The sequence below is a fragment of the Synchytrium microbalum genome (genome assembly GCF_006535985.1).
Source record: "Synchytrium microbalum strain JEL517 chromosome Unknown SmJEL517_scf0013, whole genome shotgun sequence".
NCBI classification, from domain to species: domain Eukaryota; kingdom Fungi; phylum Chytridiomycota; class Chytridiomycetes; order Synchytriales; family Synchytriaceae; genus Synchytrium; species Synchytrium microbalum.
Genome location: NW_022158362.1, coordinates 404,847 through 422,293, shown reverse-complemented (window position 1 = coordinate 422,293; position 17,447 = coordinate 404,847). Strand labels below are relative to the sequence as shown.

Genomic DNA, 17,447 nt, shown 5'->3' with positions numbered 1-17,447 from the left:
CGACTGACCAAACACTAAAACTCACGTCCAAGTAGAACTCGAAAAGATCATAGAAATTGAATTACGCTTTCATAACGACCAGTCACGTTCAAATCACTTATATATATTGACAAACCATCTAAAAGAATAATCGATGATAATACTATTATATCAACTTACAGATTCCCCAGACATAGTCCACTTCCGAATTACTCTACTCTTATTTAATCAATGTCCAGCATGTGCTTCATGTACTCATACACGTAAAAGCTAACAGCAAACATGGGCCCAACTTTGACAAAGCCAATCGACAGTCCAACAAAGAAGCCAGGTATACCCTTCCTAGCATAAATCCACTTGGCAGTTTGCAGTGTCGTCCTATTTATACTTGCACTACTGCTACTACTACTCGGTATGCGATTACCACTATTACTACGAGCCTCAGCAGTATGTCTGACACCATCAACCTGCATATTTCGTCTAATAACCTCTAATGGATAACTACTAGCTTGAGCCACCATCCCACTCAAAGCACCAGACGACAGGTATGCCCATACTCGCAGCTGCGGCTTAACATACTCGGCCCCATTCGTGTTTTCCTTTGGCTGATTATTGAACTCGTCCCAGTTTATAACAGCCCATGGTCCTATAACCGAGTCCATACACCACGTCTTGAGCGACTCGTACGTCAAGAAACTCACACCCGCATACGGTATCATTCCATACACTGTTGGGAAAAACCCTCTATAGAAATTCGAAACCCCACCAAGCATCTTCCATCTAAAAAACGGGTTTGGTTCATGGTATATACTCGACATGGTGTCCACTATACTGGTTCGTTGCGATGAAGACTGGAAGGCTAATCGGACTCGTAGCAGATCTAGTGGGTAGGATACAAATACAGAAGTGACGCCAGCCATACTGCCGGCAATCATGTTACGGATGTGGGATTTATCGGCTGGTGTTGGCATTAGTATTGCCTTGTATTGCTCGTATGCCATGTATTTCACGGCGGCGTAGGGGAAGATTCGTAATAGGGTTGCTGAATGGCCTTGGAAGAGTGCAAGATACCCGTTGTTGCGGACAATTTCGCGCATTGCTTGGCCTGCTCCTCTCATCGATCCTACAGATAAAGTTGATACAAGCAGCTTTAGAGCAAGTTCAGTGCAAGCTCATGCAAAGTGTAACCAGCAATCGATGATTGTGAACCAAAATCAACCCCTCCCACTCCAAAGGTGAACACCAGTAGACAACACTACTCTAACTCCAACAATGACAATCTAATCTCCCGATTCCAACTTACCAGCATACCGTTCAAAATGCGGATTTGCAGTCTGAAAGAGTATCTTGACTCGATCCAATGGAGCAATGACGGTTTTAGCCGCACAGCCAGCTATTCCACCTGCGAGCATACTCTTCCCTATATAGTCTAGACTCTGCTTTTCCAGCTTGCGTTTCCTCTTGCCCATTTGAGTAGCTGTCACGGTGTTGGAAGTAGATTGTGTCGTTGTAATGGATGATAGAGACGGTATTTGCGGTAATAGCGGCTGATGAGCTGCTTGAGCCGATGTCGTGTTTGAGGGTGTCTTCAGCATGTTTGCTCTCAAAGCTTGTTGGGTTTGTGTTGTGAGCTTAAACGAGAAGCTTGTGTCTTGGTGCGATTGATCACTGACGTCACGAAAAAAAAGACTGTATACGTGAACTTGACTTTTACGTGTTATGTGTACAAAGAAATGCTTATTTAATGAGTTTTAAAGGAATCAAACCGTTTCTACACCATTTCAAGGACCTTTACACGTCCTTGTGAATTTGCTGCAATCAACACATTGGGATGTGTTCGACGATACGCAACTGATGACACAAATTGTGCGGGATCTTCATCTGCCAATTCTTCTCCCTATTGTGAGAAAGAAATTAGTGTGAGCATCAAAAAATTCTTGCAAATATAATAGGTCAGACGGAATACTGTTTTTGCAGTCCAAATGCATTCAACACTCGATCAACAGACGTTTAAAACTCACCGTAACAGGATCAACCCCATTTCCAAACTTGTACACCACAACAGGTGATCCAACATGCAACCAATACACAAACACTGAATTCGTCTCCGACCCACACGCTACAAACTGTGAATCACTGTTCACAGACAGCCCCACAAAATTCTTTTCATTGGTATGTCCAACGAACGCCCGTATACATCCAGGCGGTAACGGATCTAAACCGGCTGGGATTCCTGGAATGTGTTTAAGATTTGACATTGATGGATCATTGAGGATTCCTGTTGGTCCCATCGAGTTGCTATTACTGCTGGTCATGGGCGGCACTAGTAAGCTAGATGGAGGTGGTGCAGAGGCTGCTGATGTTCCCGGATGACGGGTCGTGTTTGATAGATACGAGGGAGGACCCATAGACGGCTGAGATGAGATTCCGACTTGAGAGAGGGACCATAATCGAAGTGTGCAGTCTGTTGATGCTGTCAGCATGGTATCTCGATGTGGGAATTTCACATAGGATACTGCCTTTCGATGACCCTTGAATACATACAAGGCTTGAGCTGTGTTCCTCAAGTCATAATAATGTATATTGTGATCTAAAATAGAAGGACGATGAGAACTCGGACTTTTGATTTCGAGTTTGATTTAGAAACGCATGCAAAAAAAATGAAATACAGAAGCAAGAAGCGCCACCTCCGGCTGTCATCGCACTCCTTACTCGCAAAACAGTCACCAATTTTATAGCACATACCTGCACTACCAAAAGCCAACTGATGTCCAACCTCAGGATTGAATTTCACAGCACAGATATTAGCCTTGGAATCAATAGTCATTACACTACGAGCCTGATTGGTACTCCATATCTTGATTCTAGAATCATCACCACCTGACGCAAGTCGAGTTGGATCTACTCGTGAGAAATCACACGACCATGTTCGTTTCTCATGTTCATCATAAGATGTCAGCAGTGATCCATTTTGGACATCCCAGAGACTCACTAGACCTTCATAATCTGATGAGGCTAGTTGTGCTTTGATGTAGGAGTTCCATGATAGGCAACTATTGTGGTAGGGTATGTAAGATATTGTAGTTTGGGGGCAATATGATGCGCAAAAAAGGAACCTTGTGGATAAGCATTATACCTGATCTTAGACCTACAAGCAACCTCTCGAACAGGATACCGCGGAACATTATCAAGCCCATCATTACGATCCAGGTCTACGTCATCATCATCTTCATCCTCTACAGCAAACGCCGCCGGTTGCGACGGTCTAGCCGGCCTTCTACTACTTCCTGAAGCACCATCGTCATCGTCATCATCTTCCTCTTCATCATCTACAGCACTACTATTGTCTGTTTCTATAGCTGCAGCTTGCTGTTGATCATCATCTTCTGCTGCAGCCGTACTACTAGCTCCACCAGCAATATCATCCTGATCATCATTACCACCTCCGCCTGGATTTCTAGGCGCTATACGACTCAGCACACGTCGTAATCGACTCACACCATCGTCAACAGTTGTAGATCCCAACAAACCTCGTGCTCGTGGACTCGTAGCAGTATGACTACTCGAACTCGGACTGCTATTATTACTTGCAGAAGTTATAAACCCGGCTCTTGACCTCCTTCGTTCATCTGTTTGGTCATTGACGTGATCTCGAGAAGATACAGTGTCTCGATAATCAGACACGATACTGGCAAACTCGAAAATCTTGATTCGTTTCAAGACCCCAGCTGTTGCAAAGAATTCATCGTCTCGATCATAATCGATGGATGATACAATAGCTGAACCTGGATTATGGAAGTTGTCGGCGTAATATATTTTGGCTAGGACTGTGAGACGGGACGGTCGAGAAAAATTATATAAGTCTGTGCTGAAGCGAGATAATGGTGTCAAGTCTTTTGATTTTTTATTTACAGCTACATGAGAGTGTGTCAGATTTAGCGTTGGACCGAGCAAAGGTCAATCGATGGTAGCAAAAAATTGAAAGGGTGTATGAACGTCGTAACACGACTAACTCACAAGTTGGTAAATTCGCCATCCTGGAATCAAAGTACGTATGTACCAGCTCATCAAAGTGACGAAAGACTCTCTCCTTTTGCTTTTTGGCAAGCTTCAACGTACTCGTCGATGATTCCAAATCAATTCCAATACGATTTGGAGTGGTGTCGGTCGGATATGATGCTACAGATGCAGTCTCCGACTCATCTTCATTGTCGTCAATATCCTATATGATCGAACGAGTGTCAGATCAACGATGGGATCCAGCAAACACGACAGTAAAGGACATCATAATACATACAGAATGTCGTCTTTTCCTCCTCGTCCTTCCATCAGCATCAGCAACAATAGCATCACCAGAACCATCAGGAACCTGTGCCACCTCACCATTACTACCAATACTCCCACCACTTGACATTGGCATTGCTGACAGAGCATCAGGACGACGAAACGACGTGCTACTATATTGAGTCGACACGACATCCAAGTCAGTTTGAATGATTTCCAATTCTCTGGTAACTCGAGTTAATTCATCTTCCTTGACCTGTTTGGCCTTTTTCAAGAACTCAGATACGAGTTCCAGTTCGATTTCTTTCTGAGTTGTTTCCAGTTGGCGTTTACGATCAAGAAGTGACGAGAGGATGTTGTTGATATCTGAACGGAAGTGATACAGTAGTGCATGGTGAGTTCATGCATTTGGCCTGATGCAGTAGCGATTTTTTTTAGCTCACCGTTAACACTCCAATGCGATTCTGCAGTAGGAGCTAGTGTTCCACGTAATGATTTCGTAGCAGCTGGAGACGACGATCCAATCATGTTTCGAGTACCAGCAAGATGCTTTTCAATTAGCTTGCTCACTAAGTACGGGCAAAAAACTGAGCAAGATCCGTATGGCAAACGGAGGAATGTTGACAGTCAAATGGATCCACGTACACAAAAAGTTTGGAAATATCTGGTCCTTGTTCAAACTGTTTCGACATGTTGGGCAATCTTTTTTGTATTCCAAGTGCTTTGACAAGCACGAATAGCTGAATGGTTTGAACCAAGAAAAAAGTAAGCGATCAGAGTAAATGGCAAACCCAGACTGGTTCAAAATGTGGGTAACGAAACGGACAGAGTTTCTCTAAATCCAAGCTCAGCAAACCAAACTTTAAAAAGCTGAATGCCATGCCATACCAAAAAGAATGCCCACATTTAGTCATGAATGCTTCAGTGATGATTTCTCTACATATTGGACTAGGTATATATAAAAGGCGTATCAGTAAGAAGAATCATGAAACTCAAGAATCACGTTTCCCAAAACAGAGGCCAAATGTTGAGTATTCTGCAAGGTTTAAACCACGTCGAAAACACGAGATAACTCACCATTGAAAGTCGTCATCCAGTTTCGGAGGATTAGTATTGATGCTAGTCGTCTTTTGCTTCTTCTTGGCCTGTCCAGCGCCAGACATCTTGCAACAAATCGATTGAGCTCGTTCGTTTCCAATTTTCTAATCCAAGCTAAGTCATAGACAACAGATAGAAGCAAGCAGTACTCTCTGTGTTGACTGGTTCTGTAATCTACGTGACTCTAGCCGACAAAGTTATAAGTCTAGTCTGGGTTATCAGCGAATCTGTAAGAGCAAGCTGTGTGAAGCTTTTGGAGGCAGCACGTGAACCAAACCAAGGCAGGAGCCAACATCTTCTTTTCTTTGTATTTTAATCGGAATTCACGTGTATTTAATCCTGTTTGCCAATTGCATCTCACTCAGTCGTCAACCATTCGAGTTGTGCAAGCTCGCTTTGGAACAACTTTGAAACTCCTGGAATTGTTAGCTCTTGAAAGCATTCTTTGCCAAACTCCAAGTGGATCAATCAACTATCTGCCTCGTGCCCAGTGGTTGTAATATCTAAAAACTCTCAAGTGTCCAAACTCTGTGCAAATGCCAAACAACCAAAGAGATAGCCTCTTTATTTCTCCTGACGATGAATATGACGCTCCTTCTATAGCCATCGTTGGGTACTACAGGTGAATCAAGTACGCCAAAATCTGCAAAGAGATCCGGCAAGCTTACGCACCTCTCTTTTTGCCAGCACGAACATCCTGGGAGGAGAGCTGGTATCTCAGTTCCCAGCTCTATCACTCAAGATCTTACACGTCTTGATAGCTTTACTGCTGTTCATATACAGTGGAATGTCGTTTGCTTGGGCGTTTCAAGGAGGTTCATTTCAGAATTTCATGTTGGGGCTCCTCATGACGTACGTCCGGTTTGACCTTCATACTGCTGCTAGGACTCACGCTGATTTCTCTACTTTCTAGTCTGGTAGCTTTTGGGCTGACTGTTCTGGAATTGGGCTGGCGACCAATTTGGATTGTCTCGTTGCTTTATCCTCTTTATTTTCCTCATGGTCATGTATTCTGTAAGTGTTGCATGGTCAGGATGCTGCAATTCATATCCTGATCATGCATCCTGTAGTCTTCATGTTTGCGGGAACTCTGGTGCTTGGACGAGCTTTGTTCACTCTCATAGCAGGCATCATCATATTTATCTTTGCCTTCACCTTCGTGATTCTTTATGTGTTGTCGCTCGCCTTCCAATGGAGGGCGGCCCAGGCAAAATGAGCGATGGGAATGGTTTGTCGCTTCTGTGTGGTCTGTGCCATTGTAATTTCTGACTCTGATTATTACTGTTGCAATAAAGATAGCTTGTACGTTTTCATTCCATCTCGTTTCTCAGAAACCCTGCTGCGGTTCAAGAGCACTCGTTACATAGTACTGTTGATCCTCCAAAGAATCAAGCGTTTGATATTTATCAAACCTTCCAAATGAAATAGAGAAAAATCACTTTGATTTGTCTTGTAAGAAGTAGTACAATACAGACTGTGCTATCTTTTAATTATATGTTTACTTGTCTTATTACTGTTACTGAAATAAAGATATCGCTGGGTGCTATCAATCTAATACAGTCCTGCTTCGTTTCAACTCCACCGATACTCCATCCCGTTTCTCAGGATCCACCCGAACAAAGCTTGTTGGGGTTCTCGAGTAATCTAACCCTCTCAAGACAGAGAAGAGCCAATCGCCTTCAAAGTCTAGAATCACCAGCAAAGCGCCCCAAGCAATCGTTGCGATGGAAAACAGGCATGATACGACAGCAAAGAAGTTCAGGAAATCCCGTGTTATGACAAAGTCGGTGGAAGTGTTGAAGAGTACCAGCATGATCCCGATAGCTACAAAGTTTATAGCACACAAGAAGAGGTAGCTACCCATCAGAGCATAGTTCACCGGTGATTGTGTGTGCGTTGAGTAATATCCTAGAATATACCAAAGTATCATTCCCAGAAACAGAATAACCTGGGTTTAGAAAAGCGAGGATGAGCTAATGAGCAGAATGAACTCGGATCTGATCGAATGTCGAGTCAATTCGTCTGGCTTTTTTACCAATGTTGGAATGAGAACAGTCCTGAGGGAAAACGTAGTCGAGTTCTTCCACTTTGCTTGCCAATATTCAGCTACAAACACCTGGAGGACAATGCCCAGTAGGAAGAAGATATTGAGCTTCAAAAACAAGATGAAGAAGTGGTATCTTTGTAGAGTGGCTATGTGGAGCAACCAAAAACGGGTGAGATCAAATGGCTAGAAATCATAGAGGATTTATGTGGTTCTGACATAGCACTCTCACCTCTTTTCCTCAGAGAGGCGCCATGTGCCATCCATATGCTCCATCCGTATTCCTGCCATACTAAATACGCTATGTAACTCTGAGCGACAAAGAAGACAAAGGTGAAGGCGATCTGAGCATATAATACTGGCAGCGCAGCGTCAATGTATTGCACATTGCCACTGTTACCAGTCAGTCCCGTTCTCAAATCGGTTAGCTGCTTAAGCTGGATCAGGGAATAGACAAATGATCCCAAGTTGAAGACTCCGACGTTGAATATGACTTGTAATGCGTTTTTATGGATTTGCTTATTGGAAAGGGGTGGAACGTTTAGAGTTTAGAAGTTCTGGCAACTTGGAAGTTAATCCATTGCAAACACTTACAGCATCCCAAGCAAATGCAGCAGCAAAGAATTGAGCAATGATCAGTAATGAGCAGTATCTACGAAGTGGTTGAAATACTGATCAGATTACGAGCATCTTTTGGTCCAAACCTGCCATCCTTGGGCACTTACACTATGACGACCCCGCCAGACCTAATATAGTTTCAAGAGTGTTGAGCGTACCGCTACGATCTTCAAATGAACTACAAGTACTTACCCCAGTCCTGTATTCCACGACGGTATCGTAAACCAGTACACTGCAAACGCCGCAAAACACGACAGAATTGAGCTCCAGATCAAGAAACGACGCAGAATCAAGCAGATATACCTTCGAATAAGATGAATCCTTGGAATGAGCCGATGAGAGCGACTGATGAATGAGGGAGATGGTGGTTGAAAACGAGTGATAAAAACATCAAACTGATGCCGTCAGAAAGACATGATCACGATGAGCTTGCCTTGGATCCAATAGAGTATCATAGATATCATCGCCCATTCTATGCACATTCATGAATGTGTGTTGTTAGTTGTCATTGAAAAAATGTGGCCACTGTAACTTGCAGAAACCACGGCATGCAGTCGCGTTAGTGAACTCTCGATATACCTAAGCCTCTTCCTTGCAGGCGGGAAACGTCTAGCTCGTCCATAGGTTGAAGGATGATGGTTTTTAGCTCGTGCAAGCTTCGCTCAGAAAAGTGGTGATTAGGACACTGTTTGCGAGCACGACGTAGTGAGAGCCAGGAACGTGACAGTTACTAGTTAGGCTATTTTCTTGCCGCAACGATCCCTGGAGTTCTCGCTCAGAATACAACTGAACGTGATTTAAATCTGAAGGGAGACAGCACTGTTGCCCCGTTTCTTTTACATAGAGTTCACTCTGGTAAATTCGTAATATTCGTAATATAGTGGCACTGAATTTTAAAAGTCGAGATCGCGTCTACTTTACTGGTTTAGAGCAGTGGCGATAGTTGCGGTTAAGCGTCAAAACACTTCAAATCTCAAAACACACAGCGGACATTCAGAAATCTGGAGAGAGGGATGCATGCCATATTAAGGGGCCGTATTTTAGGGGTGGCATGCCAGTCTAGCAAGCACCTTTTATCAAGCCCAACACCGATAAACCCACGAACAGCACTACAACCAATAATAAAAGCGAGTAGACGCCATCAATCGACCTCATCAGGAGCTCCCGACCTGTCATCCATTACCACCCCACTACGATATGCTGCATTTATAATAGCTGGCACTTTCTTTATATCCTACTCTCTCGACCCAAGAGCAAACATTCACAAACATGTTTGGATGCCAATCATCCATTTCGCAATCCCCGATGCCGAGGACTCGCATAAACTAGCCATATGGCTCGCACACCATGGAATATCGCCACGTGATACGAAAGCAGACCATCCAAGTCTGTCCACTTCGCTGTTTGGTAAAAAGATGCTGGTGAGTAACCCAATAGGACTCGCGGCTGGATTTGACAAGAATGGGGAGGCTATAGATGGAATGTTAAATCTGGGATTTGGAATGGTCGAGATTGGATCAGTCACTCCGCTACCACAGAACGGGAATGCAAAACCTAGAATGTTTAGATTGCCAAACGATCAGGCGGTAATCAATCGATATGGATTTAATTCAGAGGGGATGCTCGCTGTTATAGAACACTTACGAGCCCGTATGAGATGGTATAGACATCCTAAATCCGATACATCAGTCCCGAAATCTCTAAGACCAGGTCACTTGTTGGGTATCAACCTCGGCAAAAACAAACTATCACCAGCCGATTCAAACCAGGATTATATTGATGGTGTACAGCAGCTAGGACAATATGCAGATTATCTTGTAGTTAACGTCTCGTCGCCAAACACTCCTGGACTACGAGCTCTTCAAAAGAGAGAGATACTGGAAACGCTCTTGTCGGATGTTAAAAAGGCTCGCGATGATTCATTCAGTAAACAGGGGCCACCCATACTCGTAAAGATTGCTCCCGATTTGAGTGATGAGGAGGTGCAAGATGTAGCTGATTGTATCAAAAAGGTGGGGATTGACGGTGTAATTATATCAAACACTACAATCTCACGTCCTGGCTCTCTCAAATCACGTACGTTTGCAGTGTGAAATTCCTCGACAATCTCACCATCCCGTGGTTCCTTTTTTTGCCCATACTCTTACACATATTTTGTTCCGACCAGCCCGTCAATTGGTAAACGAACAAGGAGGACTATCGGGAGCACCAGTACAACCACTAGCTCTATCAATGGTCAAGAAAATGTATAAACTGCTTCCAAAAGACATTCCCATTATCGGGTGTGGTGGAATATCCACTGCTGACGACGCCATCAAGTTTGCAAAAGCAGGTGCATCTGCAGTACAGACCTATACAAGTCTGGGATATCAAGGCCCGGGCCTTGTTGCATCCATTAAAGATGATTTAGTCGCTAAACTGGATGGTAAAAAATGGAGTGATATCGTTGGTATAGATCACCAAACAATAGAATAAAGTAATGGAGATCATGTAAACAGGAATTGTGAAGTGTTGTTTAAGTGTCTCTTGCCCTGTTCGACCAATCATGTAGGAAATCCGCCTGAGGCACACCGTCGTAATGGACGAAACCAAAACAGATACATTTCCAGACATAATAGAAAATCTAGACCTGAATAATTAGATGTCGTTCATAGTTAAAATCGAACTTCCATAGCTGATGACATGGCTATTTTCAGTAAAATGGTAAAAAGGGAACTTTTACGAAAAGAGGACAATTCTCAGACGCGATCGCTCTGCAAAATTGTTAAATTCTAGATCACTAATTCAATACCGGTACGTTGCGGTGCCTTTGACCTTAGTTGGCAAGCTGTACCTGTGACTTGCCCTTCGTCTTCTCAAACCACAAAAACCAGGTCATTCACAGCCATGGAGCATAAAGAACCAGGGACGGGAGACCTCAGTGTCGACTATCAGTTGTCAGTAGAGCCTGTGCCAAGACCGTCGTCCGTCCTGGACTACATAGGCCAAAACCAGCACCCTGAAACCTCGTCAGTGAATTTGGAAGCATCCTCCTCGGATCTCATCGTGCAAGACGAGAAGGCAAAGGATATTAGTGCAGTATGTTTACGTTAGATTGTTTGTAATGCTTGATTGGGTCGTTGTGGTGGTTGTAAACGGGTTGCATCCATTTTCCATGAGTTTTGTCAAGCTGAGAGCATTGATCATCAACGGGTTTTGGACAGAGAGAGGAAGGGTGTATCGCTTGCATTGTCAAATCGTTTTGTGCATTTTGATGGTGCATGTCGGCTTGCGAGGGAGTTTGGTTGGATTTTAAAGTTTCCACAACCTCCATCGAGCCCTTAACGTTCACTGGGGTTTCGTAATTGTTCGCTCCAGGTGGAAAGGAGTCCATCGAGCCCTCAATACTCGTACTTTGTTCTTCAGCAAGCCGTTAATATTCAGTTGGAGCATTCGTTCAAGCGTTGCTAACATTCTACACCTCCTTCTAGTGGAAATACAGTCGTTTCTCTATATTTCAAAAGAATCTGGCAACATTCATTGTCTCAATGGGTTCTTTTCTCGTTCCTCTTGGCGGGAGTGTGTATCTCCCAACACTAGCCCTGATAGAACAAGATCTCTCAGCCTCGGCCACGCAAGTTAATAATACGATTTTCGTTTACATGGCTTTTATCGGCGTCATCCCACTGTTTACATCTCCTGGTACAGTTTCATACTTGCAACTTGCTTTGATTTCCGTTCGTCACTGACCAAGATCACCCATTTTTACAGCTAGTGACATTTATGGCCGACGTGGCATATACATTGTGTCAATGATTATCTTTATATCTGCAACTATCGGATCATACTTTGTTCCTTCCATATCTGTCCTATTCTTTCTGAGGGCGCTGCAGGCTATGGGAAGCAGTGTCTTGCCCATTGGAAGCGGCACGATTTCTGACTTGTTTGGTATGTTTTCGAGTGTGAATATTCTGAAAGCATCCTAGATGGACTAACCAGATAACTTGCAAATAACAGCTATACATGAACGAGGCCGTGCTATTGGTTGGGCTTCGCTCGGTACACTGTTGGGTCCTTCAATTGGGTAAGAACTCGCAGGAGTTACAGGAATCTACTTCGCAACCACTGATTGCATCGCTGTCTTTAGACCACTACTTGGATCTATAATCACACAATTCTCCTCATGGAGAAACACCTTCCTCCTACTTACCGCTGTAGGAAGTGCTCTATTAATCGGATTCCTCTTCCTGCTACCCGAAACGCTAGTCCCATACGGCTATAACCCAGACACAATGCCAAAGATTACCACCATGGCATTAATACGGGGCATACCAGGAGTTCCTAAACGCTCATATAACCCAGTTGGATCACTCGCCTTCCTTCGATATCCATCCATTTACATTACACTATTTGCACGATGCGTGACGTTTTTGGGTCTAGTAACGATGACTACCACGTTATCACGAGATTTCATACGGTTGTATGGATTCAGTGTGCTCGGATCAGGCAAGTTTTATCCTCGTTTTTGTCACTGACAATTCATACGTCTCTGCCATTTACGCGACATAAACCACTGCAGGTGCTTGTTACATGGCCAGTGGTGGAGGCCAGCTTCTTGGTTCTCTGTTAGGGTATGTTTGTGTTTGCAACGAAAGATGTCATGGATGTTGCGTCTAACTTCTCATGATTGTAATTAGAGGCTACAATGTAGACCGTCTATTAGAAAAGGCTCGCAAGAAGGCAGGAGAACATACGAAACCTGTGCCTGAATCTAGATTACTCAGTGCGCTACAATTTGGATGGTTGGCAACGCTGGGTATGCTAATGTACGGCTGGGGTATCCAGTATGCAGCACATCCAGGTAAAGTTTAAACGAATCGTCGGTCAGAAGTGGACGTCTCTTGGATGGCCTCATGTCTTGGAGGCTACAATGTTTTTCATGGTTGATTAGAGACCTCCAAATTTCAGGTTTACTAATCCGTCACCACCATCTCGAACAAATAGTGATTCCCCTGCTTGGAGGATTCTTTTTGGGTGTTGCAATGTCGTTTGTATTCGGAGGTGTGACCACTTATGTGGTTGACATTTTCCCCTTCGCTCCAGCCTCAGTCTTGGCTCCTACAATGGCCATACAATTCATAATAAGTGGTAGTGGATCGGCATTCGTACAACCAGCTGTAGACTCCATGGGCTATGGATGGCTCTACACACTGCTTGCGTTCTTAGCCCTAGTGGGGCAAGCTTCGCTGACATGGTTATACCTATACGGGGAGAAGAGTAGAAAGTCTTACGAGAGATGGAGAGATTAGTAGAAACTATGTTGTAGTAGTTAGTATATAATAGACGTGTGGTTTGCATGAAAAAAAAAAAAAGTCATTTAACGTTCTCCAACTATACAAAGAATGCCAACACTGTTATTCGGCACGCGAAACTCGCCTCAAAACACTAGAAAATCATGCCTAGAACCAACATGGATCAACTTCTCCCAAGCGGCCGCTTGCTGGGAAACGCCTGTGTCACATCTTTCTTTTCCTCCAGGAAGGTCCACACATTTTGTTCTTTACCACGGAGCAAGAGGATAACAATTCGCAACGGAGAGAGGCCCCTTGTAATATTTGAGGGCGAGGCTGGAACTTGACCCATTCATTGCTTTGTCCCTGTGCCTCCTTATGTTAATGATGGAGCCTTCACAAACACTGTGCAGGAGCACTCCGCAGTCCTTGACTAGATTGCTGATATTTCTGATACTAGTCGCATCGCCTGCACTGGCCGCGTTAGGAATGTTTGAGCCTAGTAAGGGAGCATACGTTCAAGTTTGGGTGAGTAAAGTGGTAGTCATTGCTGATTATCTGGCAAATGCTGCTTGGAATTGTCAATTGTGTGGACCAAGATTGTCAAACGTACAACGTGGAAAGTAGAGAGCTGGCAGTGGAATGATAAGCAGCTGGAAGATGTTACCGTATCGCTCCTCGCACATGGTTGTCAGGATTCATGTTTTGAACCCTTGGTGGTTTGATAACTTGGCAGACCACACACATACACTCAGCAAATTACCAGATGATCTGTATCTTTGTCCAGCTACAATTCAATCATTTCCTAACGTTCGTGTATACATTAGGTTGATACCAGTCAAGATCTATATCACAACGACTCGTGTGTCGCAACAAACCAAAGATTGGGCAAGAACATCTCAGTCTTCCAGTAAGTCACATATTATGCTACCTGCACGATTACGTACCAATTCCGTGCTTCATATTCAAATTTCCCTGGTCTAAATACATAGATTCGCACAAAACATTCCAAAAATCCTCCCAGATGGAAACAATACCGAGATACCATACCGCTTCATCGAGGCAACCAACACTGACGCGATACTATTTATAACAATTTACCCATTCCTGGTGTCCATGGATCAAATAACGGAAGCTGATGTACAGAGTCTCGCATTCCAGATGGGGTACTATAATGCAATAGGGAGACGAGTGATGCTGAGGTTAGCGCCAGAAATGAATGGCGGATGGTATTCATGGGGACAAAGTGAGTATTTTGGAGCCACGGGCCACAAATTACATATTTTTGGTCCTTATCGTTCACACACGTCTAGAACCATCAACATATATCCCATTCTGGAGACGAATTTACACCGCCGTAAAAGCCAAAGCTCCCAACGTTGCTTTTGTGTGGAGTCCAAATGTCAAGGACGGGGAATTCGCGCAGACCGCTGCTGCAAACAGTACCGATTTCAAGCTACAAGATACGAACAACGATGGAGCAGTTACCATGGCTGATGATCCATACACACCATGTAAGGACCTGGCAATACGCTTGTGATATGTGAGAAATCGCATCCAACAGCCATTTTTTCCCTTCTCGTTTTAGTCTATCCTGGTGATCAATATGTGGATTGGGGTAAGTGGCATTATTCCCGTTCGGACCTGTTCTGGTGTGCTAAAACACTTGTTACTTGTATAGTGGGACTCTCACTCTACTTTTACGGAACGTCGGCACCTTTCGTACACAATGTGGTCGCACCTTCCGGATGGTTTGACGGAAGTTTCGATTCATTTGGCGCTTTCGATTTCTACGACACGTTCTGCGTCAAAAGGGATAAACCTTTCTCGGTGTGTATTTTGTCAGTGTTGCTTCCAATTCAGATCCAGCGTAACTGACCCTTTTGTTTCCGTTAGTGTTCAGAATGCAGTGGGACATTCTACGCTGACGGGCCGCTACCGTCGCCATATGTTGCTGTACCACCTGGTGATGGGGAGGTAGACAAAAGCTGTCACAGATCTTGTGTGTAATGCCAAGAAACTGACGCGTTTTTTGTCTCTTCAAAACAGGTTGCCATCAAACGATCATGGTGGAGCCAAACCATATTATCTGCCGCTGCTGCGTCTAAATACCCAAGAATCAAGTTATGGGGATTGTTTGAATGGAGAAAGTTTGGTATGTGCTTGAACATAAAATATCCAAATTCGTGGCTTGACGCTTTTCTACTTCTCCATTCATAGAGGATCAGACATATCGAGACTTCCAAATCCTAAACGGTAGCAATCCCACCCTGGCGGCATTCAAAGCTGATTTAGCATCTACCAGTGTGTCCTTGATTTGGGCCAACTATACCGCACCAACAACCACACCGGTTGCTAATCCGGGGGTTCACCTCGCTACTCTGTATAGTGATAGAGCATTCTTTGGTGCTGCTTCAAAACGAGCTTCTGTTCCTATAGGCTGGCTCATAACACTAATACTCGCTGCTGCCATTATTATGTAACACCCCGTTAGTAGTGGTAAACCAAACTAGTAGCTTAAAACACGGACAGTTTCTGAATCAATTCGATCTCCTGGTGAGGTCAACGTAATATAATATAGTAGTGAATTCTTTATGTACTTACAAAATATAGAAAGCATTTCAGTGAAAGACAGCACAAGAACTAGACGATGATTTTAATGATATGCAAACGAAATTATAGTATTTCTCTTTCTCTCTCTATTCTACTTTGAATCTCAACCCACAGATGGCTCTTCGGTTGGTTGTGGTATTATTGGTGCGTGATCGGCAGCAGATTCCTTGCTATCAGTTGATGGTGGTGTTATCGGTATATCCTCAAATGCTCCAAATTCTTCGTCTGCGTCAGTATACGGTGCATCACTTGATAATGGTTGTGAGGCGGTGTCTGCTGGTATATTTTGCGGATCGAGTTCCTCTTCTATAACCGGTTTTACACCTTCAAGCGATTCTGTACTGTGATTCACAGAATCTGGTAGAGGCGATACCTTTTTGTCTTCTACTAACCTAGATGTTTCATTGCCTAGGTCAGAGACAGCAGAGTCATGCTGTGGTATCTTAGCCAAGGCTTTGTTGGCCAGAGCCAATTCAGATCTAACTTGAATTAACCACTTCATGACTCGTTCCAGTATCTCAGCTAGTACCAACTGATCTCCATCTGGCCCGACTGCCCATTCCGATATTCGGGATTGCTCCAACACGTCATCTAAATTTCCTTTAATGTATTCCCAGACTTGGTGTAAATCGTCGTCAGACAATGATAGCTTTTTGGCCATCTGGTATATCGTGAATACTGTTTTGGGAGATAGGTCTTTCTCTATAATATCATTCCAAGCTATTGTTTGTAGCGCGTCTATTCCATAACATTTAGCTAACTGCAGTAATCCACGACGGGTTTCGAATGTGGTTGGTCTATATGGATCTTCTACTGTCTCGTAGAATAAGTATTGGTTCATGGCACGGATTGATTCGACACGTGCTAAAAAACAAGTATTCAACACAAATTAATTGCCAACATGAGTCGCAGATACGTCCACACTCACCTAAGGGTATCTCTTCAATCGCATACGGAGGCTGCCCTAAATCAATTTCCAGTTCTTCATCTGTATTCTCGACACCTGTTGATGATGCCGGCTGTGGCGGTGCAGTTATAACAGGCAACTCGATAGTTGACTGGTCAGGACTATTCGGTTGACCACCAACCATAGTGACAATAGACGTCCTAGCACTATCTGGCAACATATCGGGATGACTTTTCGCTGGTGGAGCTGCCTTCATATTTACAGGTGTTACAGGTGTTGTTGGTGTACTCTGGTCTGCTCCATTTGGGATATGATTCATAACGCTTCCACTCACACTACTACTAGATATCGACGGCCTTCGTACAGTCGACAAGGATAAAGATGAGCGTCTTACAGTCGACATCATGGCGAGCGTCTTCTTATCCATTATTTCAGATTCAGACCATTCGACTTGTGCTGAGAGCGTCAAACTACCGTCATCATCTAAACAACTGTCTAGATCAGACAGTTTTAATAAAGGCCCTATATTGCCGGCTGATAGGAAATGCCATTCATCTCGTTTTTCTGTCTTGGTAGCATACACGACATCTGTCTTGCTGATAATGCTGATTGAGACGGATGTTATAGCACGTTT

General features: G+C 43.9%; 5 protein-coding genes across 5 annotated transcripts; 2 read left to right on the top strand and 3 right to left on the bottom strand.

Moving 5' to 3' along the window:
* Positions 1-203: 203 nt before the first annotated feature.
* SmJEL517_g02906 (uncharacterized protein) lies at positions 204-1,574 on the bottom strand (the record flags this gene model as incomplete). Its single annotated transcript, XM_031168834.1, has 2 exons — positions 204-1,102; positions 1,283-1,574. The coding sequence occupies 2 exons, from the start codon at positions 1,572-1,574 to the stop codon at positions 204-206; spliced, it is 1,191 nt and encodes a 396-aa protein (XP_031025244.1).
* Positions 1,575-1,750: 176 nt separating this feature from the next.
* Positions 1,751-5,426, bottom strand: SmJEL517_g02905 (uncharacterized protein; the record flags this gene model as incomplete). Its single annotated transcript, XM_031168833.1, has 9 exons — positions 1,751-1,876; positions 2,001-2,569; positions 2,725-3,032; positions 3,116-3,893; positions 3,997-4,201; positions 4,277-4,629; positions 4,707-4,832; positions 5,168-5,211; positions 5,341-5,426. 9 exons carry the CDS (start codon positions 5,424-5,426, stop codon positions 1,751-1,753), a joined length of 2,595 nt encoding a protein of 864 aa, XP_031025194.1.
* Positions 5,427-6,907: 1,481 nt separating this feature from the next.
* SmJEL517_g02904 (uncharacterized protein) lies at positions 6,908-8,494 on the bottom strand (the record flags this gene model as incomplete). The annotated part of the gene is made up of 8 exons (XM_031168832.1): positions 6,908-7,309; positions 7,397-7,554; positions 7,638-7,923; positions 8,000-8,057; positions 8,131-8,151; positions 8,216-8,255; positions 8,327-8,368; positions 8,446-8,494. 8 exons carry the CDS (start codon positions 8,492-8,494, stop codon positions 6,908-6,910), a joined length of 1,056 nt encoding a protein of 351 aa, XP_031025193.1.
* A 542-nt stretch (positions 8,495-9,036) lies between these two features.
* On the top strand, positions 9,037-10,498 carry SmJEL517_g02903 (dihydroorotate dehydrogenase (quinone); the record flags this gene model as incomplete). The annotated part of the gene is made up of 2 exons (XM_031168831.1): positions 9,037-10,099; positions 10,191-10,498. The coding sequence occupies 2 exons, from the start codon at positions 9,037-9,039 to the stop codon at positions 10,496-10,498; spliced, it is 1,371 nt and encodes a 456-aa protein (XP_031025192.1).
* A 411-nt stretch (positions 10,499-10,909) lies between these two features.
* SmJEL517_g02902 (mannan endo-1,4-beta-mannosidase) lies at positions 10,910-15,776 on the top strand (the record flags this gene model as incomplete). The annotated part of the gene is made up of 17 exons (XM_031168830.1): positions 10,910-11,101; positions 11,494-11,704; positions 11,774-11,950; positions 12,002-12,086; positions 12,150-12,493; positions 12,582-12,633; positions 12,700-12,863; positions 13,007-13,279; positions 13,754-13,821; positions 14,121-14,203; positions 14,286-14,539; positions 14,607-14,807; positions 14,882-14,911; positions 14,975-15,123; positions 15,190-15,270; positions 15,343-15,448; positions 15,514-15,776. The coding sequence occupies 17 exons, from the start codon at positions 10,910-10,912 to the stop codon at positions 15,774-15,776; spliced, it is 2,733 nt and encodes a 910-aa protein (XP_031025191.1).
* Positions 15,777-17,447: the final 1,671 nt, after the last annotated feature.